This window comes from Macrobrachium nipponense, chromosome 1, assembly GCF_015104395.2.
Source record: "Macrobrachium nipponense isolate FS-2020 chromosome 1, ASM1510439v2, whole genome shotgun sequence".
Lineage (NCBI taxonomy): Eukaryota > Metazoa > Arthropoda > Malacostraca > Decapoda > Palaemonidae > Macrobrachium > Macrobrachium nipponense.
Genome location: NC_087200.1, coordinates 20958036 through 20984399, shown reverse-complemented (window position 1 = coordinate 20984399; position 26364 = coordinate 20958036). Strand labels below are relative to the sequence as shown.

General features: G+C 35.5%; 2 protein-coding genes across 2 annotated transcripts; one reads left to right on the top strand and one right to left on the bottom strand.

Annotated features, from left to right (window-relative positions):
• Nucleotides 1-1055: 1055 nt before the first annotated feature.
• Nucleotides 1056-1917, bottom strand: LOC135218705 (SCAN domain-containing protein 3-like). The gene is made up of 2 exons (XM_064255154.1): nt 1630-1917; nt 1056-1490 (listed from the first exon to the last, which is right to left on the bottom strand). The coding sequence occupies exons 1-2, from the start codon at nt 1915-1917 to the stop codon at nt 1056-1058; spliced, it is 723 nt and encodes a 240-aa protein (XP_064111224.1).
• A 4993-nt stretch (nt 1918-6910) lies between these two features.
• Nucleotides 6911-25188, top strand: LOC135220102 (uncharacterized). The gene is made up of 5 exons (XM_064257416.1): nt 6911-7064; nt 16472-16783; nt 23987-24158; nt 24708-24839; nt 24964-25188. Exons 2-5 carry the CDS (start codon nt 16480-16482, stop codon nt 25070-25072), a joined length of 717 nt encoding a protein of 238 aa, XP_064113486.1. The 5' UTR covers nt 6911-7064; nt 16472-16479; the 3' UTR covers nt 25073-25188.
• The last annotated feature ends 1176 nt before the right edge of the window (nt 25189-26364 follow it).

Genomic DNA, 26364 nt, shown 5'->3' with positions numbered 1-26364 from the left:
AGTAGTAGTACTACCTAAACCGCTTAATGAAATTTCCCAAGTTCAAACGACCTCAAAAACCGTTAGTTAATTGTATTTCCAAATGTGTTTGGTCACTTGTTTCCTTGTGCTATCATTTTGTGATTTTTTTTTCATGTTTTTTCATCTTACTTTGTTTTATTCGATCTATTTTGCATTATCTGATTCATGTTTGTTTGTGAGGTACGCAGGGCGGGAATCTCATATATTTATCTCTTTATTATCTTACATTAGTTCTATAAAGCTCGCGCTGGTCGGAGCCTGATTTACCTATTTATGTATTTATTGTTGATTTCTATTTATTACTCTTCTTTGTTATACTGTTGTTATCTATAATTTAGTAAAGAAAAGAAACAGTTTTGGTATTACTTATTTTACTTTGACCTACCATGAATCCTCTTCTTTCTCTGCATCTTTTCCCACTTCTACGTGGGGAAACACTTCGGTGTTTCTGGCAGCTTTCCTCCTCCGCCTGACGCGGTCGAACACATTCGTAAAAACGCCGCCTGGCCCTTCCTTGGTAGCTCTACGACTTAGCAGTTCTCATCGTTATTTTGTTGAAAGCATTCATAATCAAAGTAGTTTAATTAAGAGTCCCTAATATAGTCTAAGCTGAAAATGTCGGAAACGAGTTGGAAAGGTCAAATAACAAACTGAAGACTAATTAACCAATAGGACCGCAGCTCTTGGTACATAAATCGAGATGAATACGTTGGATATGTTACTGGACGCCCATTCTTAAGTATCCCAAATCGTTAAGTGGTTTAAGGCAGTGTTTCCTAACCTTTTTCTGATGGTGGCCCCCTTCAATCCAATGCAATTTCTTGTGGCCCCTCCATACCAACTTTAAGTTCTTATCCCCCCGTCCCTCACCGTAATACGCCTAGGGAAGTGCTAGTTTGAATAGTACCATGTACTCAAAACACTAATTTCAGGCATAAATCAAATAATATTAATTGGGAAAATATTTAATTTGAATACTTATTTATTTACAAAAGGAATACATGTAGGTACAATTGGCTCTATCTTGAAAGGTTTCAGTGGGAACCCTGTGACTGGTGCAGGGCTGCCAACTTGTAAATGTTTGGCTTGAAAGCTGTCAGAGAGAGACGTATATAAATCGCCTCATTTTTTTCTATGTCAAGGCGATTTCGTGTCTTTGACAGCAGGTACATCACTCGACTGAAACCATTCTCAACCAAGCAAGACATGGGAAAGGCAAGTAAGAGCAACTTCACATCTCTCCAGAGTAGTAGGTACTTCTTATACACATCTTGATTCATCCCCAGCTTCTGGTGTCCTCCACGCTTGAATCTTGCTTGAACTGTTGTGTTATTCTGAAGTTCAATGAAACTTTCTTGTAGGGTGACATCATCTTCAGATGCATCAGCAATGAAGGTATCCACGAACCAGTGTGGCACAGTCGTTTGGAGTAGGTCAGAGAAGCGAGTTTCCATATCATAATGCAACTGCTTCAGATGATCAACATACACTGCTAGGTCATCATCAAGCAGCTCGGTGGATGTAACTACTAAGGAAGGAAACTGCAAACTCCCGTCTTCCAAGGTTCAACCAGAACAGCTTGAGTTTCCCTTTAAATGCAGTAATTACCTCCTTGCAGGAAAACAGGGTGGAGTCATTTCCTTGAAGCTCTTTATTCAGAACATTTAGCTTTTCAAATATGTCCGACAGGTAGAAGATGTCACTCTTTGCATCAACAAGTTTCTGTCCAATCACTATCCCACTCAAGAAAGAGATAACACTGTCCCAAAGTGCAACAAAACGATGCAGGCAATTACCTTTAGAGAGCCATCTGACTTCAATGTGCAACACAAGTTCAAATTCTTCATTGTTATCTTCACATAATTGCTGAAAGAGGCGATCTCGCCTTGATAACATCCTGATGGTGGTCGTTCGGAAGTTTACTAGTCTCTCTCTCTCTCTCTCTCTCTCTCTCTCTCTCTCTTCTCTCTCTCTCTCTCGTCTCCTCTCTCTCTCTCTCTCTCTCTCTCTCTAAGTAATGCGATAGTACATTACTTAGAGAGAGACACTTAATGGTTTTTGTCAAGGGTCATAGTTCAGCCTTTTACCACTCTACCACAATCGTTTAATGCTTAAAAATTTCATTGACAACTAGAGAGAGAGAGAGAGAGAGAGAGAGAGAAGAGAACATTGAATATTTCATTGTCTGCAAAAATTACCTGGTATATTGAATCGAATGATGTTTAAAGTAAACTCAAGCATGATAAGCAAAATATTCCAAGCATAATAATGATTAATTTCAAAATATTATACATTTATATGTTTTCTGTGTCTTAAATTTTCTGTAGCCCCCCATTTTCCAAACTTGGCCTTGTGGCCCCTGAATAAATCTCATGGCCCCAAAAGGGGCCATATGGCCCACGTTCAGAAACGTGGGTTTAGGGTACACAGAACACGTAAGTGAATTCCAAATGCTAGAAATATGGTCAAGGAGTGTTTATTCATATGAATTTGTTAAAAGTATAAAGCGCAAAACTAGCAGCATTCAGCATACGTGGGGACGAATAAAACCAGTAACAACGATTGTTACTCTCTGAGCCTTACATCAGGTCACAGTAAATGATTCATATGTATATATATATATATATATATATATATATATATATATATATATGTATATATATATATATAAATGTGTGTGTATACATATATATAATATATATATGTGTATATATATATATATATATGTATGTATGTATATGTATATATATATATATATATATATATATATATATATATATATATATATATATAAAGACGACGTTGTTTTACACTGAACAGTGTATTCAAGTCTGCGCTTGAAAGTAACAATTTAGTGAAGATGCTTTATTTGGAAATTTGGCCTATGCGTTCACCCGTTGGTTGAGATTCGATAAAAAAAATAAAAAAAGGATAAAAACGTCAAAAGTAGAGATGCAGTAAATCTCATTGATTGACAGATTACATTTTAGACACAAAGCCACAGCAATTTGCTCCGAAAGTCAGTATTGATTCTGTTTTAACGGAAAACGTAATCCGTAAAACTAGACTTAAAATTCTGATAAGAGAGGTTCGTGTATTGTTGATATATTGTTTTATTGTATTTGTATGCCGACAGTAATGAAAGAAATTATGCTCTTATTCAGTGTTATTTATGTTAATTATGCCCGTCATTGTTATGCCCTCGCATAATAATCACAAGCATAACATCGTAAATAACAAATGAATAGCCCCATTTAGAAAAGGAACCACAAATGACACAGTGAAGTAAATAAATAACCGAGTTCCATCTAGTTTTCCTTTTATCTTGCCCTTATTAAATAAAATGAAACTGTACCGACAGTTTTTCAAATTCCTCCAGAATAGCTTTTTTTGATGACAGGGTTGTGATTTTACTTTACAAGTAAATTTTAATACCTATTCTTTCCCATTTAAACATATGTCGTCCTGTTCTAAAGCACCCATTTTAAACAAATACAGAGTCCACTTAATAATAGATGGTTCAGGTTGCTTCTATATTTTGAATTTGCAGCATTTACTTCTAATTCCTTAAGGTGAAGAACAGTAAACAAACTACTTTGCGTCATCAATATGCTCGGAGGTAGACTTTAGCTTTAATAAATCAATTAAGTGAGCACCTTATTACGAAGTAATATCATTTAGCCACCCTTATCATAGCCTTAGCTATATCTACATAGGCTGCTCACCGTGACCGTCTGTTGTCATCACTCATCAGTCATCACTCCAATCAGTAAAGATGGCCCCATGATACGATGACCCTATCAAGAGCGTGCTCCTCAGAAATGTCTGACACCAACATGGAACTCTAGACCTTGGCATTAGTCTAGTAAGTCGATCTATCGTGTGTGGTAATATAAACTGTGATTTCACAGTGCACGACTTATCTTTACTGTCAGTTCCAGATAATGAACGTAGATATGGTAATTCAGTAACAACTAAGCCAAAGTGATGGTAGACGAACCCGCGGTTTAGACCAAGGGTCTCCAAAGAGGTCCATAACGATCCCGGGTGTATAAGAGACCATTCAAGGTGTTGATAAATGCCTGGGGGTCGATTGAACTTAAGGGTCGAATGCTGAGACTTGTATAATGATAAAAATACATACAATACAACTTGCTAATACGCATTTAATATAAAGGTATACAATTTCACATTCAGTTTGAACTTGAGTGGAACTTGATAATATAGCTATGATAATTCATCATTAGTTGGAATCCCTATATTACAAGAGAGATATTCACAGAAGAGGATACAGAACAGCAGTTTCCCTCACTGGTGTATATTGAAACCGCACGTCTATTTAGTTATTATGGTAAACTAATTTTTTTTTTTTTTACATGCCTAGGGGTCGACGATGGATCAAGGAATCAATGAAGGGGGTCGATGATCTCTACTTGTAAATTGTCTTTAGACCGTGGAAGAACCGTAACTGGTTTAACGTGCATAGTCAACCCTTTGCAGTACTAGTGTTACCCTTGTACTAATATTCTCTCGCTGTATTTTGTCGAGGGTATTCACTTTCATGGAAACCGTAGGCTTTCGATAACTTATTAGGGAATTCAATACCTCCACCACAACTTTCTTCTGGACCGGGAATCAGAACAATTTACCGTAATCCGAGTTCCGCAACGCCCCTCACAGATTTTAGTTTAAATTTCATGCAATTAATAGTCTGTGATTTGATAAAATAATTTGACATATAATAAACAAAATTAAGTGATTATTCATTCTCACGCAAGTAATTGGCGTTCCATTTTATTGTCAAAGGCAACATGTCATCAAGTATTCACTGTTTTCGAACAAATGTAGAGATTCATAAAGATGAGATTTTTTTAGAATCATAAATTAGTCATAATAATTCATTTCTAACTTAGACTTATACTCTGTTTTTTTTTTCATCTGTCCATCCGCTTGTGGTGTTCTCACATGGTAACACTGTTTCCCGAGCTTTAAATAGTTACGCTGTGTAAATTTTAGGTAAATAAAAGGATATCTGGGTGTACATTTGCAACTGAAAAGCGCTTTAATAATTTACTGTATGCGAATTACACCGTTAATATTTGAAATAGGATATTGTTATTATTGTTGAATGTAAGCTGAATGTGACTATCTAAAGCCCGGGACGCAGTGTTACCATACACAAACACCACAGGCGGCTGGACAGATGGAAAAAAAAAGAAAAAAACGAGTATAGTTATCTGCATGAAAGAGTACCCTATAAAGGTGCTGGACTAGATTATGTAGTACTTTCTCATACTAACAGATGAACTTTCGTAGCCTTATCGTATTTCCAATGAGAACCTCCTCCTATATACTGCTCCAAGCGTATAATTTTGTTAACATTGACTAATTGCAAAGCAAGAGCGCAAGTCCCTTCTTTCCAGCGAACACCATAGTCTAGGGAAGTTTGAATCTTAAGTCAGTGGCCACTATGGGCTCGTTCCATATGGACAGTGTTCATCTTTTAAATAATAATAATAATAATAATAATAATAATAATAATAATAATAATAATAATAATAATAATAATATCCTTTTAAACTGATGCTTTCTAAAGCAGCCTGGTAGCACTGCTAAGAGGAAACTTTCATCGGCCACTTGGTGTGGTACTACGCCACAGATCGGAGCGGATAACGCAATTGCATATTTCCTGTATACCCTCTTACAGATTTACATCCCTGACAAAGCTAATTAGACTGTATATGAGCCTGGGAAGGATGCTTGTAGGACCTATGAAGGAAAATGATATTCTTAGTTCATCCAACCAAGCGTCTTCTTATTGAGAGAATGAAAGAATTTTATAGGTTGTTGTGTAGCTGTAAATTGAAGGAAACGCCAGAATTTTTAGGACAATTTGGAGGTGGGATTGGACCCGTTGACTTGTTCAATAGATTAATCATCTAGGTTAATCAAGTGTTACAACAATGATGATCACTCACGTCTGCTCTCATTAGCGATGAAGATCGCGTAGGAGAAATTATTTGCTCTCTCTCTCTCTCTCTCTCTCTCTCTCTCTCTCTCTCTCTCTCAAGTAATACACCAAAATTTCTTGTTTAATGCGGTTTGCAATGATCAGCATACTCAAAATTAACGATGACTACTTGGAACTATAAGAGAGACTTACAGATCATCTCTAGAATCGTTAAGTCTCATTGTTTACAGAGAACATTTTGCAAATGTTCTGTTCAGGAACCTAATCACTCCAGAGTACGATCGAGCGCCCGCAGCAAAAAGAGGAAAAAGATACAAAGGCAGAGAGAGATCTGATCTTCGCATGAATGACCCACATCTTTCTAGAAAACACTGCTGGCCTAAATGAAAACATCTAATTATAAGTTAGGCTAGGCACGACAATCCGTCCTGACTGAGAAATGAAGAAGAATAAATTACCAGTAATTTCCAGCACTGCTCTGTATGATCAAGTTTTGTTTTGAAATGGGGACGTCACATGACACATCGCTTATATAATTTCTTTGATAATTTCTGTTCAACATAAAGTTAAGAACTGTAGAATTAAAAATAAACAGAAGCTAGATTTGTGCTCATCTTATGCATATTCATTCTCTCGAAGTCCTGGACAGTAATACCATATGTTAAGGGAAGTAGAGCAGTTGCGATAAAGTAATTCCTAAATAAACATCTTACAGACGTTTTCAGAGATTGTCGTACTAAAGGCAAGGTTTAATCTCTCTCCATCTGCACCCAGTAAAGCATGACCTAATCATCCATCCCCAAAAAAGGGACAAAATGATATGAAAGCAAGAATTAAGAAGTATTACGTGATATTCTGTCCCGTTAAGTCACAGAGAAAGGCGCCAGAAGATCTCTGCCTGCTTACAAATCACCTGGGCGTCGGAGGTGGGTCATCTTTCACTCTAGGTCCAGGTGTCGAAAGTGCAAGACCTTCCTGTACGTGGTTTTCTTCGATTGTCTCTGGTTCAGAGCATTCTGAAACCAGCAGGAGTTATTGATACCGACCGACCCAAATCAAGATAACAAAAGAGGTAAGGAAGCAACCTGTCTTTTTGAACGGATTTCACTGGCATACTTTGAGGCATCATGATATAATTTCATAAACGCACGTGTACGCTAATATATATATATATATATATATATAGAGTATATATATATAATATATATATATATATATATATATAGATATATATATATATATATATAAATGTATATCTAAAATATATATATATCTATATATATATATATATATAATATATTAAATATATATACGTATATATATTATATATATATATATATATATTTATTATATATATATATATATATATATATAGATATATATCCATATATATATATATATATATACACACTCGAGTGGCTGTGTGTTTCTGTATGCGTGTTGCGCGTGTAAATACCTGTAAATGTGTATGAATAAGGACTTCTGTGTCTTCTCCCAGATGGCATGATTATTCGAAATAGATTGATACCTTGTATCTTGTCAAGACCTCGTCTTTATTGGAAAGACGTGCCAGTTTTAGTCAGTTCAAAGTGTCGCAAAGCTTCAAGATTCGAAGTCACTAAGAATTCGGGATTACACTGTGAGACTATTGTTTTGACAGAGCTCCCTCCCTTTCCTTTCATCTTGTCGACGTAGTGGATACTGGGAAGATATGTTTCACTCTTTTTGAATATCGAAGTGAAAATGAAAATAAAAAGATATATATATATATATATATATATATATATATATATATATATATATATATATCTAATAAAAGGAGCCCATAAAAACACCAAAATGTAGAGAGAAAAGTACTATATTTCAGAGACTGCTGTCTCTCTCTTCAGGTATATGAATGAGAAAAGTTTACAGAAAAGGTGGTATTTATACCAAGAGATTCGTCCACAAGTAAGCCAATTTAGGTTAGCTGGCCTCCTTTCTCCTTTTTTAGGCACTTTTTCTCCCAGTCACATCAAACATTCGGAAGACTTTTGTCACAAATTCAGAGAAGCACATATACCACTTCACAACATAAAACTTTTAAGCCTTGACGTAGACTCCCTATTCACAAAAGTACCAGTACAGGACGTTCTTCAGTTTTTAAGGGAAAAATTATCCCCCTATTCAGATCATTTCCCTTTAGCACTTGACAAAATAATAAAGTTAGTTGAATTATGTGCATCTAATAACGTATTTTCATTCGGGGAATCATTCTACAAGCAAAAATTCGGGTGTAGTATGGGTAGTCCTTTAAGTCCTATTTTAGCCAATCTGTACATGGAATACTTTGAAACTACAGTAATAAATGCAATAAAACCCAAAAACATGCTGTGGATGAGATACGTGGATGACATACTAACATTTTGGGATAATAAGTGGGGTAATTTTAATGAATTCCTCTCAAAATTAAACGCATTAGTGCCCAGCATCAAATTTAAAGTTGAATGGGAAACAGACAACAAAATTCCTTTTCTTGATGTTTTAATAATCAGAGACACGACAGAATACAAATTTACCATATACAGAAAACCAACGTTCTCACTTTCATATATTCACTACTTTAGCTATCATGACAATACTATCAAATTAGGTATAGCTAGCAACCTATTCTTAAGAGCCTTACGAATTTGTTCCCCAGATTTCCTGGAAAAAGAATTTGAACTAATTCGCAAGCAACTTTCATCTTTAAAGTATCCTGACCATATAATTGAGAAAGCAATTCAAAAAGCAAACGTAATTTTCTACCGACCCCCTAAAGACAAGACCAGAGACACACCCAACAATAAAATAAAAATTCCCCACCTGGAGACGATTAAGAGAGTAACTCACACCCTTGGGAAATCCAACCCTTTTGCATTTACCTACCCAAATACCTTAGCCAAATCCCTGATTAACGTCCAACAAAAGACATCGCCCAAAGACTCTGGGGTATATGAGATCCCATGCCAGGACTGTGACCAATCTTACATCGGATTTACAGGTAAATCACTTCCCCAGAGATTAATACAACACAAATGGTCAGTTAGTATGGACAACAGAACTCGGCTATTTTCAACCATATAAATGAACATAACCATAGAATAAACTGGAATATGTCACGTGTAATTTATAGCAGCAACTGCCGGTACAAGAGTCAAATGATGGAATCGGCCTTAATAAAAGAGAAGCAGGTAATGAACATCTCAAAAGGGAATTGGACATCGGACATCGTCGACGCAGTGTTCATTCAACCAACGCTTAAGAAGATTAAAGGAAGATTATCAGCGGGGGTGACCTAAATTGGCTTACTTGTGGACGAATCTCTTGGTATAAATACCACCTTTTCTGTAAACTTTTCTCATTCATATACCTGAAGAGAGAGACAGCAGTCTCTGAAATATAGTACTTTTCTCTCTACATTTTGGTGTTTTTATGGGCTCCTTTTATTAGATGGAATTCTGTTGTTACAGAACATTTTTACCAGTCATATATATATATATATATATATATCGTACTATTATGGTCCACAGAAACAGAAAGTGTGTGTGGTTTGGAACAGGAGACTGAGAGTGCGAACAATATCAATCACACCTGTAGTTTGGCTTCACACCTGTTGTCTTGGGCGCTGTGCTTCTTAACAACGTACAAGTTATACAATTTCTTATTGTATGAGAGAGCTGGGAAAGAGTAGATAGAATACAAGAGATTATCGTCTAATGGACAAAAAAGAGCAGTATTTCTTCATTCCTATGTATGTCTTTCCATGTGTGCGAAATCACTCTTTATATATATATATATATATATATATATATATATATATATATATATATATATATATATATATATATATATATCGAGCTACAAATGTCCTTTAATATCTAATTCGCTCTACCTCGGAATTGATATATTTCATATATGTTTAACCGAGGGGGAATTTATCAACCGATAATAGAATTTGCGGCCGACAGGCGCGAACCATCGACCTCTCAATTCCAGGACTGGCAGACTTATATATATATATATATATATATATATATATATATATGTGTGTGTGTGTGTGTGTGTGTGTGTGTACCCAAATAGTAAATGTATGAACTTGTAATACTACAAACTAAAACTTATAGAATAACCATAACAGAATTCTCACATACATTGTCAAGTAAATACACACTCCATATTACCCCCGAATTATTCATTACTCTCCGCGGTTATCATTCTGTCATTTTGGCATCGCAGTTTTGGTTTGATTATGTCGTTCCATTTTCTCCAAGTGAGGAATCGAGATGTTTTCTTCCACACTGGTAAAGCAAGTGTGGTAACAGATGTTGTTCGATCGACAGTGAAATGGTTCGCGTTGGCTTAGTGAGACGTATAAAATGTCCTCTTAATTCCTTCGTGTTTATTTCCCCTTAAGAGAAAGCTAGATTTCTTGGAAACCGATGACCGTTCATTTCGTTTATTATTTTTTCCCCGTTCCCTCTTTGAGTTTGCTTGAATTCTTTCGTAAAACATTGCTCGTTGCATATCTCTAGGAAGTGCTCATCGCGATGAACCTCAACCATTATACTTTTAAGAAATGTCTTGTGAAAAGGTAATATGTAGAATTACTATGTAGATATAATGCAAAATCATGATAATTAGAATTAAGGTTAAAATGAGAAAATTGGAACTTTATTAAATATGATTATACTTTTAAGAAATCAAATTCAAAATATGTAATCTGTACAATTCACCATGTTAATATAATGTAAAATCATTATTGTATTATGTTAATATTAGTTAGAAAATTGCACCCGTACCCAGATATAATTGCGGCTAAACCACACTTTACATTACTCTTACTAATACTTAACTTTTTAAACTATTCTCTACTTTGGTTAGCTAGCTAACTGCCTACTCTTCTTTCACGCATCTTACCTGTCAGCTAAAAAAAAAAAAGTGCATACTTAAGTACAGCTTTGAAACACCCTTGACGCTTCAAATAACTTCATCATTCCTACTTGAAATTGAGTTCCCTTCATCATCTTCAGTATCTTTATTAGCTGCTTTCACTAGTATTCGCCTCTTTGGAATTATGCCTTTGATTTTGAGTATGGATTATCGGAATAGAATTTTATTTTATAAGATCGTCCACATAAACTACATTCGAGAATTGAAAAAAAAAAACATCCATTAGGCAACTTTTCGTGCAGTAATTTGCCATACGCGAATTTGCTTTCACTTTGGACAGAATGTATTAAAATATAAGGTCTTCTAGAGCTCTGTGTAGCCAAACAAAAAGCATTTCGAGTATTCTGATTGTTCGAAAAAAACGATGACATAATCACTGCGTGATTTTGAGTCAGTGATCACAGAGTAAACACGGACGCAATCAATTTATTTTGGCCGAGATATTAGGTTCCTCCTTGGAATACTCTCTGCGATGGGGAATGTTGACTGAGAATTAGCAAGAAAACTGAACGTTTCCTTGTTTTCTGGCGTGGCTTGTATATTAATTGCTTTTATACCTGTTCTATTCTTCCCTGTTTAGTAGAAATTCTCGGTGACGATAACAAAGGCATGAACTTAAAGACTTCCAATATCCAGTGCAACTTTAGCCCTCACTTTCACATCATTTAAGGACCTATTTTTCAGATGAGCAATAATCAACCCAGAGGAGACTATACTACGTTAATGCCATACAAGTATTCAACGTCACGCTTCCAGGCTTTCACCCAGCATAATATAATTCTGAATAATATTCACATGGTGATTTTCACTGTATTCAGCTTTTAAAAACGAGTTTGAACTCACTATAAGGTCCGGTACTAATCACGCCTCTCGTATCCCTCGATCTCTGAATGAGAAGATGATTAATTCCGAACCCTCTGACTCTACTCGAGAACTGACAATGATTGTCACACGAGAGTGCGACTGACGAGTCAAGGGATGATGATAATGTACGACTTTTAATCGCTTGGTTCTTTATCTCCGTCAGAGGGTGGGGAGTGAGTGAGTGCACGGTGAGTGAACCCTTTTCTCTCTCTCTCTCTGTCAGTCTCTGTCAGTCTAAGTTCCCTCGTAGTTCTCAGCCTAATCGTATTCCTGAAATGGGATCTACAGGGTGTCCATAAAGTCCCAGTACCATTACAGTATTTAAGTATTGCTAATGGTACTTGTACTTTATGGACACCCTGTACTTTCTCGGATCATTTTCTTGTTAGTTTGGTCAAGTCGTTCCCCTCCACTGCAGAGAGCTCCTTTCGGAGATCAATAAACGGCAGAAATTAACTCATAGGTCTTACGACTTTTCTGTATCGTTGTGGGTGATGATTACGTTTACTGTGATGATTACATTTACTGTTTTTATTCAAAATATTCCACTTCATGGCTGTAATTGACGAAATATTGCTTTTCTCATAAATTGAACGAATCTCAATTATATTTTTGACAGTGATTCGTTTTATGAGCAGCCACATTACACTAAATTTGGAGTTACACAAAGGCAGTTTAGTTACCGAGAATAGACCTTGAGACAGACGGACTGAAACAATATATTATATACTACAGTCATTCTAGAAACTTCGTTGGTCGATGCAGACATTAAATCCAGGAGCCACTTGAGCCATCCAATTGCCACTTCCGTTAAAATTTGTATTGTTTCTGAGAGACGCTCCCGGTCTGGATAGCGTTCAACTCTGTGGAAATCTCATTTTCTCTCTTTTTTTTATTTTTTTATTTTTATTCTCTTTCTCCTTTTATCGTTCTTCTTAAAGGACAGTGTCTGAACTGGTGGTTCCAATATCATTCCGTCTTGCTTGCATTGTCCTGAGGAACAATATCATTTTCTGAAAGTAATCGAGTAGGAGCGTCGATGCTTACAAATAAGCAGAAAGGACTTCATACCCAGCTTAGTAATTATTACATATACACACGCTATATATATATATATTTATGAGTATATATATATACTTACATCATATTTATATGTATATATACACTGCACATGTATTTATAGCACTACGCAGTAAATGAAAAAAAAATTGATTTTTTTAGTGCGGGATTAAATACTTGGGCTTCTTTTAACGAAGTCTAGGATATCGCCCATAAGATTAGCAACGGCTGTTGAGGTTCGTATCCTAGTTCTCTCTCTCTCTCTCTCTCTCTCTCTCTCTCTCTCTCTCTCTCTTTTATGAGATACCATTTACGAAAAGTGTTTTTGGTTCGTTAATAGAGGCATGCTCGCCCACTTTAGCTTTTTATTTATTTCTTTCACGTTTGTCCTAAGTTATCAGGTATAAGAAAACAATATCATCGACTTCCAAACACACGCAGATATATCTATATCTATATATATATGTATATATATATATATATATATATATATATATATATATATATATATATATATGTGTGTGTGTGTGTGTGTGTGTGTGCGCGCGCGCGCAAACTACCCACATACCGGACTGTCATTTTCACGAATTCATAATAAAATCTTTAGGTAGAAATAAAGCTTCCTAATAAAAAGATAAAAAATACATTTGAATAATTGCTAGGTAAACGAGTGACCAGTATTTTGAAGTATACGCATCTCTCTACCAATCTATCCTTTGTAACAATTCTGTATCATCCTCGCGAGAGGACTGGTTATCGATTTTGGCAGGAGTCATCATTTCTTCTTCTTCTTCTTCTTCTTCTTCGCTGACCTCAGGAGCCCCTGGACTAGATATCTGGCAAAAGATTATTTGATGTAGTTATATAACTGCCCCTTCTATAGCGGAATATGGACATGCTCACATGCACCGTCTGGCTTCTTGAAATATATTTTCCAAGCCTAAGATACTCGTAAGGATCATTACTGTATTGTTCCCGTAGGGGGTTAGTGCCGTCATTGTACCTCACGCGGTGCGCTGTAGGCATTAATATTTTTTTTTTTTTTTTTTTTTTTGTTTTATTTTTTTTTTTTTTTGCAGGGCGTCCCTTCGAACCGTGGCTGAAACTCCTTTCATTCCTTTTACTGTAACCCCATTCATATTGTCTTTCTTCCATCTTTCCACTCTCAATTTCCCTTTTAGCGCAGAATGACCTCAAAGGTCCCAGTGCTTGGCCTAAATTCTCTATTCCATTCCATCCCGTGCGTACGGATATGAACAGCGTAGACGGGAATAAGAAAAATAAAGAATAAAACTATATAAAACAATAATACGATTCCCTAAGACGTATCTTAGACGTGGAGCACCGCCCGTAGTAAATTACAAGTGAGTTCTTTCCGTAATTTTTATTTATTTATTTATTTTTATTATATTTTTTTTTGCCGGTTACTCAAACCGTAACCTGGTGAGTATAGAATTTACGGCCGCGGTCTCTGTATGCCACAAATCTATCTATTCGATTTTTTTGGATATGTTGATGAATATTCTATCCATATATATGTGTGTGTGTGCGTGTTTGTTTATATATATATATATATATATATATATATATATATATATATATATATATATATATATAATATATCACGAAAATATGGAACGAGATGAAATATAAATACAGGCAAAATCTACGTGGATTTTTTCTTCATATATATATATATATATATATATATATATATATAGATATATATATATATATATATATATATATACATATATATGTATATATATATATATATATATCATATATATATATATATATATATATTATGATATCTTTTGAGCAATATCAATGAGAATGGGCTTCTTATAAAAGGAATTACATTCAAGAATAAATAGTAATTTCAGAATTCGAATGAAATGTGACGTTACAACATTTTTGGGCAAATTCAGACGTTAAGCTTGACCATGAAACATTCAAAATAAAACATTAGGTAAAATGACTATACTAAATATTAAGTCATTGAAAACATTAAGACCAATCTAATCGTACATTAAGTAGCTCTTAGTAGAAAATTCATTAAATATAAGCATATATAGTCATGCAACACACAGCGAAGACATTACCCTGAGCCCTGATACAAGGCATTAATTAACTTAATACTCTAATAGTTACTTTTAAGCGACTGTGGCGTAGACATGACTTTCCTTAGCGTTGCGTGTCAGCTTTTTACTTGCTTTTTGCGCTATTTCTTTTCGTCGAGCTCTTTATCACGAGAGAGAGAGAGACTGTCAAGCACGCACTCTATATAAGCAACCTCAGCCAAGGCCACTAAGAAGAAGAAACATAATGGTATACAAGGACACGTTATTTAATTAACAAGAGCACTTTGAAACAAGCCATTTTGTTAATTAAGACCTGTTAAGTAATGAATTCCACCGGTCATTTCAAATTTCAATTGGGAACATGACGTGTTCATTCCTCGTAAAATAAAAATACATTTTATAACCTTAGGCCTATAGATAAACAGACATGGTTGAATCTCCCTCGACTCCTTGCAAGTACGAAGTGTCTATAGATATAGTAGTATTAGTAATAAAGGATATGCCTTTGGAACGGCTCTCTCTCTGCGGTTAGCAGCCGCTGTAGCTGGAGAGATACTATAATCTTAAGAGGATTGCTATAGATCAGAATCGTTGGGACAGCTCTCCTCCGCACAGTAATGAGATAGCGGTGGCGTAAGGTTTCAAGGCGACAGAAAAGAATTCATTACCGACGGCCCTCTGTAACTTACACTACTGATTCAGCCTGCCCCCAGCCAGTCAGCCAGCCAGCTTACTTGCGCGCCTAATAGAGTTATCGTTTTTATTCCACTTTTAGCTAGCTAGCTGTTACGCTTCCAGCTGCCCGATCTACGATAATTTCATTTTCTTTCAGTTGATAAAAATATAGCACTTGTAAGATAGTTTACGAAGGGGTTTGTTTTCTTATTTTTTCACGGAGGTGTATACGTTTATCTGCTGTTAGACAAAACTTAATCATTCTGCACGTACATGAATGCACTCATATACAGCCGTACGCAAATGTAAATACATTCAGCCGCTTATTTGTATACATGGTGTTTATTCAGGCAGTAGAATTTCCCGTATAATGCGTTGACATTGAAGATATAATGACTCACGGGAATTTCCTATGGTCCATTTTCTTCTGTGACTGTCATCGGTCAATGAAATCGAATATATTCTTGTAAAACATATCACATATAAAAAGTTTCGATCTTTTCATCATCCCGTGCTCAAATTAAATAAGATCTAGTTCATTTAGACTAGAGAGAGAGAGAGAGAGAGAGAGAGAGAGAGAGAGAGAGAGAGAGAGAATTTTGCAAAAATACCAGCATATTATTTCTAAGTACATCTGTACTTTTAGTCTATGACATAAAGCCTCTGTGTTTCATTCTATCTTTCATATACATTTTCAAGAAAGATTCAGTTTCCCAATTTGAATATGAATGCAGGAATGACTCAGCACTGTCTGATTAATTAAACGGTTTATGTGTCTTAACAAGCTCCTCTTTCATTAGCTCAACACGTTCATTTCCATTTCCAGTTGGGATCATGGCGCTAACAAGCAAATTGGTGCTTTCATTATTAGTCGCGTTAACACTCGTGACTCGTGGCTATGCAATGGACATCCAGAGAGTTTCCAGCAGACGGGATAAAGTTCCAGAGAATGGCCAAGTTTCCAGCAAATGCGAAGAGGTGTCCAACGAAGAAAACCAAGTTCCAGACTCTGGTCGAGTTTCCAGCAGAAATGGGCATGTTCCCACTGAAGAGAGCAGAGTTCCAGAGATCGATCCAGTTTCCAGCAAACAGCTCCAGGTCTCCAGCAGGCAAAATATTGGAGTCTTCGATGACGTAGGTAATGTAATGAGAGAAGTCATTTGGTCAGTTCTTCTCCATCTCCATCTAAGTTTTATAAGGAAACGAATATCAGCTGATTATTTATGTTCTGAAATGCATACTTTCGGTACTAATTATGGTAGCTGTACTTTGGTAATAATTCTTCACCGGTTTCCTAAAAGAAAAATTAGCTGCCGTCAATGAGGTGAAGGAACATATTAAATGTCCTGACCATTTTTCTCGACCACGCTTAATTCTTGATGATAATATTGTTTCACTCACGCCTGTGTTTAACAGAAGTATTGGCATTTCAAAGAATTATCTCGGAGCTAGCATACTGTTCAGATTGACGTTAAATATAATCATATCATTTTCCTTAACATACAGCGATGAATCAACTTTTCACTCCAGTTTTTTATATATATTATTAGTATATTATGAAGGTAAACGCCTATATGTAAGTGTGCAATAATGAATAGAAACATAATCACGTTTCCAACTTAATTGCTAAGTAATTTCCAACCGAATAACATTTCATAATGAAGTTAGTCCTTGTGTTGACTCAAGAAAATATCATATGATATTCAACAGTTATATAAATACATATCATAGGTGTGTCAAAGAAAAGCAGAAGTTGTGATAGCTCTGTCTTTGCGCAAAGGCCGATGGGATTGGCGACTTAAGGCACAGATTACTTTGAAAAGAATAGAGAGGAGAAAGAAGAACGTACAGTGAAGCTCCCGTAGGAGGGTAGCGCCCACAGTGCACCTCATGCAGCGCAATGTAGGCATTACATCAGGTCCTTCGTAGCGTCCCTTCGGCCCCCGGCTTCAACCTCTTTCATTCCTTTTACTGTACCTCCGTTCATTTTCTTTGTCTTCCATCTTACTCTCCACCCTCCCTTGACAATTGTTTCATAGTGCAACTGCGAGGTTTTCCTCCTGTTACACCTTTCAAACCTTTTGTACTTTCAATTTCCCTTTCAGCACTAAATGACCTCATGGGTCCCAGCACTTGGCCTTTGGGCTAAATTTCATATTCCACTACTACATTGAAGCAAATCTGCTTCAATGGATTATGGGAAGAAGAAAAATCGAAAGAGAAAGAAATAACTATATAGTAAATGACAAATATAAAGACTTGGAAAATGTTGATGTGGTTGCCTGAGAGGAGGAAGAGGTATCTCCTTTAGAGTATGAGCCAAAATAGTACTTACAGAAAAATAGATGATGGAATCACCTTGTCCGGGACAGAAGCAATATTCAGGGAAGAGTGTATTCAGATTAGATAATTGGATATATTTTCTTTGATTCAATCAAGTCAAGAAGAAACACAATTAATATACACATCAACGTCACTGACTGTAAATCATAAATGAAATAGCATATTATGCTTTTGAAAAATATTAAAAGGATATCTGGCACAATATCATAAGATATTCCTAAGATGATAATCGATCAATAATTTCTGCTCTGAGCATTTTTTGGAACGTGCCAAGGATATGATAAAAGTAAAAATAACTTATACTCACAACAAGGATCAAATAAAAAGGACAAATTAAATACATGCATATATTCTCAGCTATAAGTGGAAACACAAAATAATCGAACAGAAGCGTAGCCTGAATCAGTACAGCAAATAAATTAAAACGTGCTTTAAAATCTACGGCCAAATAGAACCTTTTTTCACCAAAGTTTCATTCCAATAAATAAGTCGTGAATATTGTATCCTAAAATTCCTGTATCTTTAACTCAATGCGAAACACATTTTTCAGACCTTTTTAAGCTCCTCCATAGACCTTTCTTACACCCCAACAAGAACAAGAAGAAGAACAACAACGAAGTAGTTTGTAGGCTTACTCCCCGAGTAAGCGAAAATTAAGATAAAAAGAGTAAATCAAGTAATTCAGTTGAAAATATAAATATTGAAACGAAATCCTGGATATCTGGAATATCAGTTGGAGTTCTGTATATTTGTTTATGCACATCTTATTACATTTCTCTTGCCTTTTCTTCTCTTCCTTATGTTTCGTCTTCTATCATACAAGGACGATAAGTTAATGGACTTTTAGTACTCATAACGAATTATATTAATAATAACCAAAATATGAAAGCTACATTGATAGTGATGATATTAAAACTGCTAGATGCTTACCACTGATGAGAGGAACTCGGCCGGAGAGTAAATCTCTCCCTCTTGTAAAGTAAGAAGCTGCCCATAAACAGAGCCGCTGAGTGGTGGCGAAGACAAGAAGGCAGAGATGGAGAGAGGCAAAAGAAAGACGAAAAAAGATGGAGAAAAGGGAGCTGGAGTAACGTAAGTACGAAGGGGAAGAATGAGAAGAAGATGAAGACGTAAAGAGGAAGAGTCTGGCTGTCAGACGAAGACGGGAAACGTAAAGAAGAAGAAGAAGAAGAAGAAGAGGCTGGAGAAGAGCTCATCTCAGCGGGAGGCTGCTTATGGGAAACGCGATGCTCAGTGTGTGGGAGGGACGAAGGAAATAGGAACTCCGTGACGTCACAGAGACGTCACTGTTACGTCATTTTCCTTTAACGTGTTAATATTCTCTCTTGCAGCAGCTGGTTGATATGGTTAAGTGGTTATTGTTATTCAGCAGTTTGAAGTTGTTTCCTTTAATTATTTACAGGTATTTTGCTGTAGACAGATGACGATGCTTAATAATTTCTTGTAATATACAGAGTGTCAATTACAGGGTGTCAATAAAGTCCCAGTACTATTCTGAACAGTAAATACTTATAATGGTACTGGGACTTTATGGACACCCTGTATATGTATATATATATATATATATATATATATATATATATATATATGGGAGAATTTAATAATCTGTAATATAATCGTTTAGAAGTTGTAATAAAGCATGAAAATCTGAATGGTTAAATCGTTAATGACTGGACTGGATTCAATCAATAAAAAAAAAAATAATATTCGTGGTAGTTTATGCGGATATTGGCCCTCTTTAAAATCTAATATGCAAATGAGCATTCCTTTAATAGGGTAATTACCATGTTTATATTTATAAGTATGAATGCTCATATACAGAGCGGATGTGTGTTCGTTCGTCCCTTGAACGCTTTGATACATAGATAATCAGGTCTGTATGTGAGGGTACACGTATGTGGTGGGTCTCTCTCTCTCTCTCTCTCTCTCTCTCTCTCTCTCTTTTTTTATATATATATATATATATATATATATATATATATATATATATATATATATATATATATATATATATATATGTCGTGTGAGTGAGAGGTATATCTGTGATACGTATAGGTCTAAAGAAATGTAACAACACTCAAAAGCAAAATTTCAAGGAGGCACTGAGCCAATTATTTCTCTCTCGAAATGAAAAGCTTTCATTTGCCTAAATTTACTGGAAATGCAAAATAAGTAGCACACGTGAAGGTAGCCGTGTTATAGTGCTTCAAATATATCACGCCCTTCCTCTCTCATTACCAAGGTAATCGTGGAAAAGTATTTGTATATATAAGTGTGTGTGTGTATTTGTATGTGCATATAATATATATACGTATGTATGTGTGTGTTCGTATATATATATATATATATATATATATATATATATATATATATATATATATATATATATAGAGAGAGAGAGAGAGAGAGAGAGAGAGAGAGAGAGAGAGAGAGAGAGAGAGAGAGGAATCCGTAAAATGTCAAAAGACATGGAAAAAACTTCTAAATGTCAGTATGTCAAAATACAACTCAGAATACCATGATTCCGTGTTGGGGGGTGGGGGGTTGCGTGGTTGAATGCTGACGTCACAAATACCACGCTGACCAAACATCCGGTTGGAGTCGAGAGAGAGAGAGAGAGATAAACTCTATCTTCAACTGTTTCTCGAATTCTCTTGCTTCCTCTTTATTCCCGACAGCGCTCTAGTTTTTTTTGGCCTTATGAGGAAGATACGAAAAAGCGAGGTGCGGATGACTGGGTGTGGCTATTTGAATGCAGTTTTACCGCGTATACCTTTAGCGGATGCTACTCACATTCTTTCCGTTTGATCAAAACCGGATACGTTGATTCGATGCTTTATCTGTCCGTCCGTCCGTAAGATATTCATGCACCTGTCAAATAATTAGTCATTCGACTCTAACAATTTTTTTTAAATTAAAATATTGCAAATGAAAATATCGTTTTAGTTTGCAAAGCGTTCAAGGAATAATATGCTTTTGGAACACTGATAACACGTATCGTTTCACTTTGCAAAGTGTTCAAGGAATAATATACTTTTGAAACACTGATAACGCCATCTAAAACATCTTCGTAACACTCAGAGGTAAAATGTTGCGAAGTTTAAAAAATGATTTTGAATAAAACATGTTGCGGGTGGATCGCTAATCGTGTGACGTCAAACCAGTGGTATTACGTGTCTGTGAGATGTATTGTTTCAAATGCCGTTTGGAGTGAATACAGAGGCATTTATATACTGAAGTCCACATAAGAACATAAAACAAATAAAAAAGTTTTTAATATACACATTATAGACACGCTGTATTAAATATATATATATATTGTGACGAAGTGGCGTAGAGTATCTGGGTCTGGATACCATTAATACTTGGTGCACGAAGTAGTCAAAGATCTGTGTCTGGACACCATTAATATTTGTTAACCCAAATTGCCAAGTATCTGGTTACTACACTTACCATTTGTACTTGCTAGTACAAGAGACTCTTTTATTCCTGGGTCTGGGACACCCTTTGTACTTAAGGCACAGTTTGTTCAAGTACCTGGTTATTACTTACCTCACTACAGCCAGACACCTGACCCTTCATCACAAATACTAAACGACTGAATACTCTAAAGGTAAGAGTGATCCCTTTTTCTTAATTGAACAGTCAAGAAAACAATCAGTCTAAGTTCATTAAAATAGGTGTGAGGTAATCTTAATTAAACGGCATTACTCCTGTAAATTTAAAATCTAAGTATTTCCCTGATTCTGTTTTATTTGTGGGAAACGTCACAATTATCACTCTATATTTCTACCTAAACAAAATAAAATGTATACTGATGGTTAAAATGAAATGCTCATATAAATTTTAAATACAAAAATTTATTTCTAAATTCAAAATTTATAAGTGAAATACACAATCTCAGGGAAATTGTTATTACTTGAAAACAAAAGTTTAATTAATTCTTGAGTTAATTACTAAGCAAAATTAAATCAAAGTTTATCAAGAAAATTAATTAAATTAAATCATAGATCAATAATTAAATTTGAAATTTAATTTAATTAAATGCAAGTTAATTCACAAGTGTAAGATTCAAAATTTACACAATAGAATATTATTCAAACTAATTAAACAAAATAAAGACAGGGCAGAAAAACATAGTGCATAATATGAAAACAATTAAAGCATTGACAGTACAAACATTAAGCATATAAAAATGGGATATGTCAAAAGAACAAAGCAAAAGATAAATGTTTAGAAATGATAAAACCTCGAAGTGCACTTCAAAACATTTGTAAAAATACCTTATACACAGCTGCAGCTTTAAGGCCTGTTACACACTTTCACACTTTCAGATTCCACAAACAACACATATATTACTAAGAATTATACAAAAATGAGTGACCAGTTCGTTACGTTAAGTTACTGAAACTGCCTCGCGAGCGAGCGAGAGAGAGAGAGAGAGAGAGCAATGTTAAACTCTCTATGCACGCCGCTGACTCTTTAAAGTGAATCAAAGTTCTCTATCCCCTTAAGTGTATATAGCATATGGGGCGGTTAGCAAAAAACAAAAACACTACGTCATCTCTATAGGGGTACCTAATACAGGGCCTCTTTGACTGCGTTCACATATGTCTATGAATAAGGCTCTCTTGTTCCTTTACAGGCTCGACCGGGATGATAAAAAACTAGCTTAACTCATCTATTTTCAAGGGTTGGATAACATTGCGGTCTGGGAGGTCTTACGCTTGTTTGCGCCGATAAAGAAATCAGCTTAGCTAAGACATTCTCAAAGTGAGAATATAACCCTCTTCACAGAGGCTCACATATAAGCACTTGCGGTATTTCAAAATGAAAAGTGGGAATCTGAACGCACCAAAAAAAAAAACATTTCATAACATGATACACAAGTTCTGATGTGAATTAATCATATTACCACAATTATAATTGCATTCCAAACTTACATTATAAGATATATATATATATATATATATATATATATATATATATATATATATATATATATATATATATATATATATATATCGAGCTACAATGTCCTTTAATATCTAATTCGCTCTACCTCGGAATTAATATATTTTCATATATGCTTAACCGAGGGGAATTTTTTCTCGATAATAGACTTGCCTGGATCAGGGCGCGAACCCATGGATCCTTTCAAATCCAGGAACATCTGTGAAGCTTTTACCTACTACACCACCGCGGTGGTGTAGTGGGTAAAAGCTTCACTGACGTTCCTGGATTTGAAAGGATCCATGGGTTTGTGCCCTGGTCCAGGCAAGTCTATTATCGAGAAAAAATTCCCCTTCGGTTAAGCATATATGAAAATATATTAATTCTGAGGTAGAGCGAATTAGATATTAAAGGACATTGTAGCTCGATATATGTATATGAATCACGGAAATGTGATATGACTTATATATATATATATATATAGATATTTACATATATATATATATATATACATATATATATAATATATACAATATAATATAGCGCGCGCACACACACACACACACACATATATATAGATATATATATATATATATATATATATATATATATATATATATATAATATATATATATGAACTACAGTGTGTATAATTCATATGTAAAAATCTTATTTATTTTTAATTTCCTTATGTGGCCTTCAGTGTACTAATGCTTATGTATTTGCTCTAAGAGGTATTTGAAACACATTTCGCCTACGCATACCACACACACATATTCTGCACGTTATAACTGCTCGAATGCTTTGCAAAACGGAGAACATTCAGCACTCAAACATTACAGATGCAACGAATTTATTCCAGTAGTTAAAATCGACGTAGTCAAACGTCGCGATGTTTATCTTTCCATCACTGGCGTTTTGTGACTTCAGAGGAGAAACTTCTCACTAAGCAAAACTATTTACAGTCAGCGTCGCAAGTGTTGGGTCATTGAGAGACATTTCTTCTTCTTCTTCTTCCTTGCAGATCTTTACACGGTCATAGGAACGCTGACGAATTCGCTTCTCCTCCTTCTGGCCTGCGTCTACTTCATCCATAACGTACTGATAGCCCCGGTTCTCACCGCCCGAAGTTTGTCTTCCCTGGAGAACTGGAGTTTTGCGTTGGATCAAGAACTCCTGGAGCGAGCTTTGAACAGGTAGGCCCAACTGACTGCTTTCAATAGATGGGAAAGGGGTAGCTTTCTTTGCCCACGGGCCTTTTCTGACCAATTAATCTATAGCTTTTCGTTCTTTCAAAATGGTCAGCATTATTGCCATCACAACAACGATCTCGTTGTCTTTTGAGAACGAAATTAGTTACCTCAACTGTCAGCAAGTGGCTAAGACTATGACTTGTGGGACTAATGTTTACCCAATTTAAAAAAAAAATCACATTATGGTTCTAAGGGGTCGTTGTCTTGCTAAATTAAGATAACATACTGATTTATACAAAACTAGCCAAGAAAAATTATAACTTGAAAATATATACCTTTGCAAATAGTAAAGGAATCTACATTAATGCCACTCGTCACAGAAAATCTATCGAACTCGGCAAGGAAATTGTTCACCTGTATGGTACTTTATTAATAAACCATGAATAAAAGGCATAACTTTCAGCAACATCCAGAGAAACCAAGGACAATGAGAATTCGAGAATTTCTCGGTTCCTGAAGAGGAGGAAGTATCATCATTCCTTTGATTTTCAGCATCGATCCCGTGGAGTCTGTCTTCTCGTTTATGAAAATCGACGAAGATATTTGCAAGGAACGCACCGTCTGCGAACTCCAGAGAGCCTCCTCCAACTATCCCTTGATCAGGACCGCAGTGGAGTACGTCAGGTGAGACCGGGTACGCTGTGAAAAAATTCGGGAGAGGCTCATAAAAAAGAAATATGACTAAATTCCCTTTTATGTGAAGCGTATTAAGTCACTGACACAATCAAATTCGCCGTTTCTTTTCCAGTCCTTATATCTGGAGTCTAAGGCATTACAAAGGAGCCCAAGAAGCTGGAGCTGCCCTGGAGGACTGTGCCGTTCTCTTTGCTGAGTGCCCGTATTCCATCTTCCAGTGACAACTGGAATCTCCACAACTGGAATGCCACAGCTGCTACACATATGTTATTATTTAGATTTATGGTTGTATTTATTTATTCTTGAAAGATAATTAAAAGCTATTATTGATTAATGACTTATACATTAAAATAGCGAAGGACCTTTGGGGTTAGTAAAGGTATTTGTTACAAAAAAGGGCTTGAATAAATACGGGAAAATGTGTAGGAAGAATGTGTAGGTTCAAGGATGAACATGGCCGTGACTAGCTCGTTTTTTCTTCTGCAGCCATCCCCTCCAGAAGAAAACTGCAATTATACGTAAAAAAAGAAAAAGAAACAGTAGTTCCTTCGTAATTTCCTATCATTCTCGCGTAACATATTTGTGAATCATAAATATTTACATAGATAACTCTGTCACCCTGTACTCAAGGTTTCCATTCTTTTAGTGACTCAGTTTTTCGTTTGTGCTTCACAAAGTATTGTTAGATGAATAACTGTCATTAATAATTTCTTGTGAACCTCTTGTTGTGGATTAAGGTATTACAGAAAGGCTAACTTTCGTCATCTAGACTAGAGACACTTACTTCTTTCTAATATTAAGAGAGTTGTGCAGAAATGTAAACTTCCATCTATTTAGGAAGACAGCCTTTCTTTATCATTTTCGTTAGGGAAAGCATTTCCTTGTTTTTAAGCAAGAAACTTTGAGGAAACAGATTTCTCTCTAATTAAGCCGGGAAGTATAAAATATTTGGTATAATTGGATTTTCAGTTTCATTCTCTCCGTATCTGTTGCTGATGATTGTTCCCATATGGTGGTGGAAAATACTACCATGCTTGGTAACGCCCTGAGAAAGCGGGAACTTCTGCTGGTTCCCTTTAAAATAATAATCACAACGGACGCAGTGAAGAACAGTTCACATTATTTGAAAATGAGGATAAAATATGACCCTTTAACTGTGTGTTAACTCTTGGTATATAGTTAGAAATGCACGTAAAATCCTTAAACATCGCGAGGACTACGACTACCGACCCTGATCGTTCGAGCTAGTTTCAGTCCCTCCAAAGGGTTTTTAAGAGACTTGTTAACTCGACAAGAAGTAAAACACAAGCAAAGGGGAAACAGAAAGAAAAAGGAAATAACAAAACCATATGAAAGACGAATCATCAAACATATTATATATATATATATATATATATATATATATATATATATATATATACATATACATATAACGGAAATAGCCTAGTGAGTCTGAAAACTGGGGCGTTTGTGCGTTACTCTTCCAATTTGGCTTCTGAAAGTAACGCTCATT

Excerpts from the sequence above, each read along its gene's own strand:
- LOC135218705 (XM_064255154.1), bottom strand. The coding sequence starts at position 1,917 with ATGTTATCAAGGCGAGATCGCCTCTTTCAGCAATTATGTGAAGATAAC. Across the intron at positions 1,491-1,629 it reads CCCTGTTTTCCTGCAAGGAG|CAGTTGCATTATGATATGGA; the intron begins GTAATTACTGCA and ends GATCATCTGAAG.
- LOC135220102 (XM_064257416.1), top strand. The coding sequence starts at position 16,480 with ATGGCGCTAACAAGCAAATTGGTGCTTTCATTATTAGTCGCGTTAACA. Across the intron at positions 16,784-23,986 it reads TGGAGTCTTCGATGACGTAG|ATCTTTACACGGTCATAGGA; the intron begins GTAATGTAATGA and ends TCTTCCTTGCAG. Across the intron at positions 24,840-24,963 it reads ACCGCAGTGGAGTACGTCAG|TCCTTATATCTGGAGTCTAA; the intron begins GTGAGACCGGGT and ends TTTCTTTTCCAG.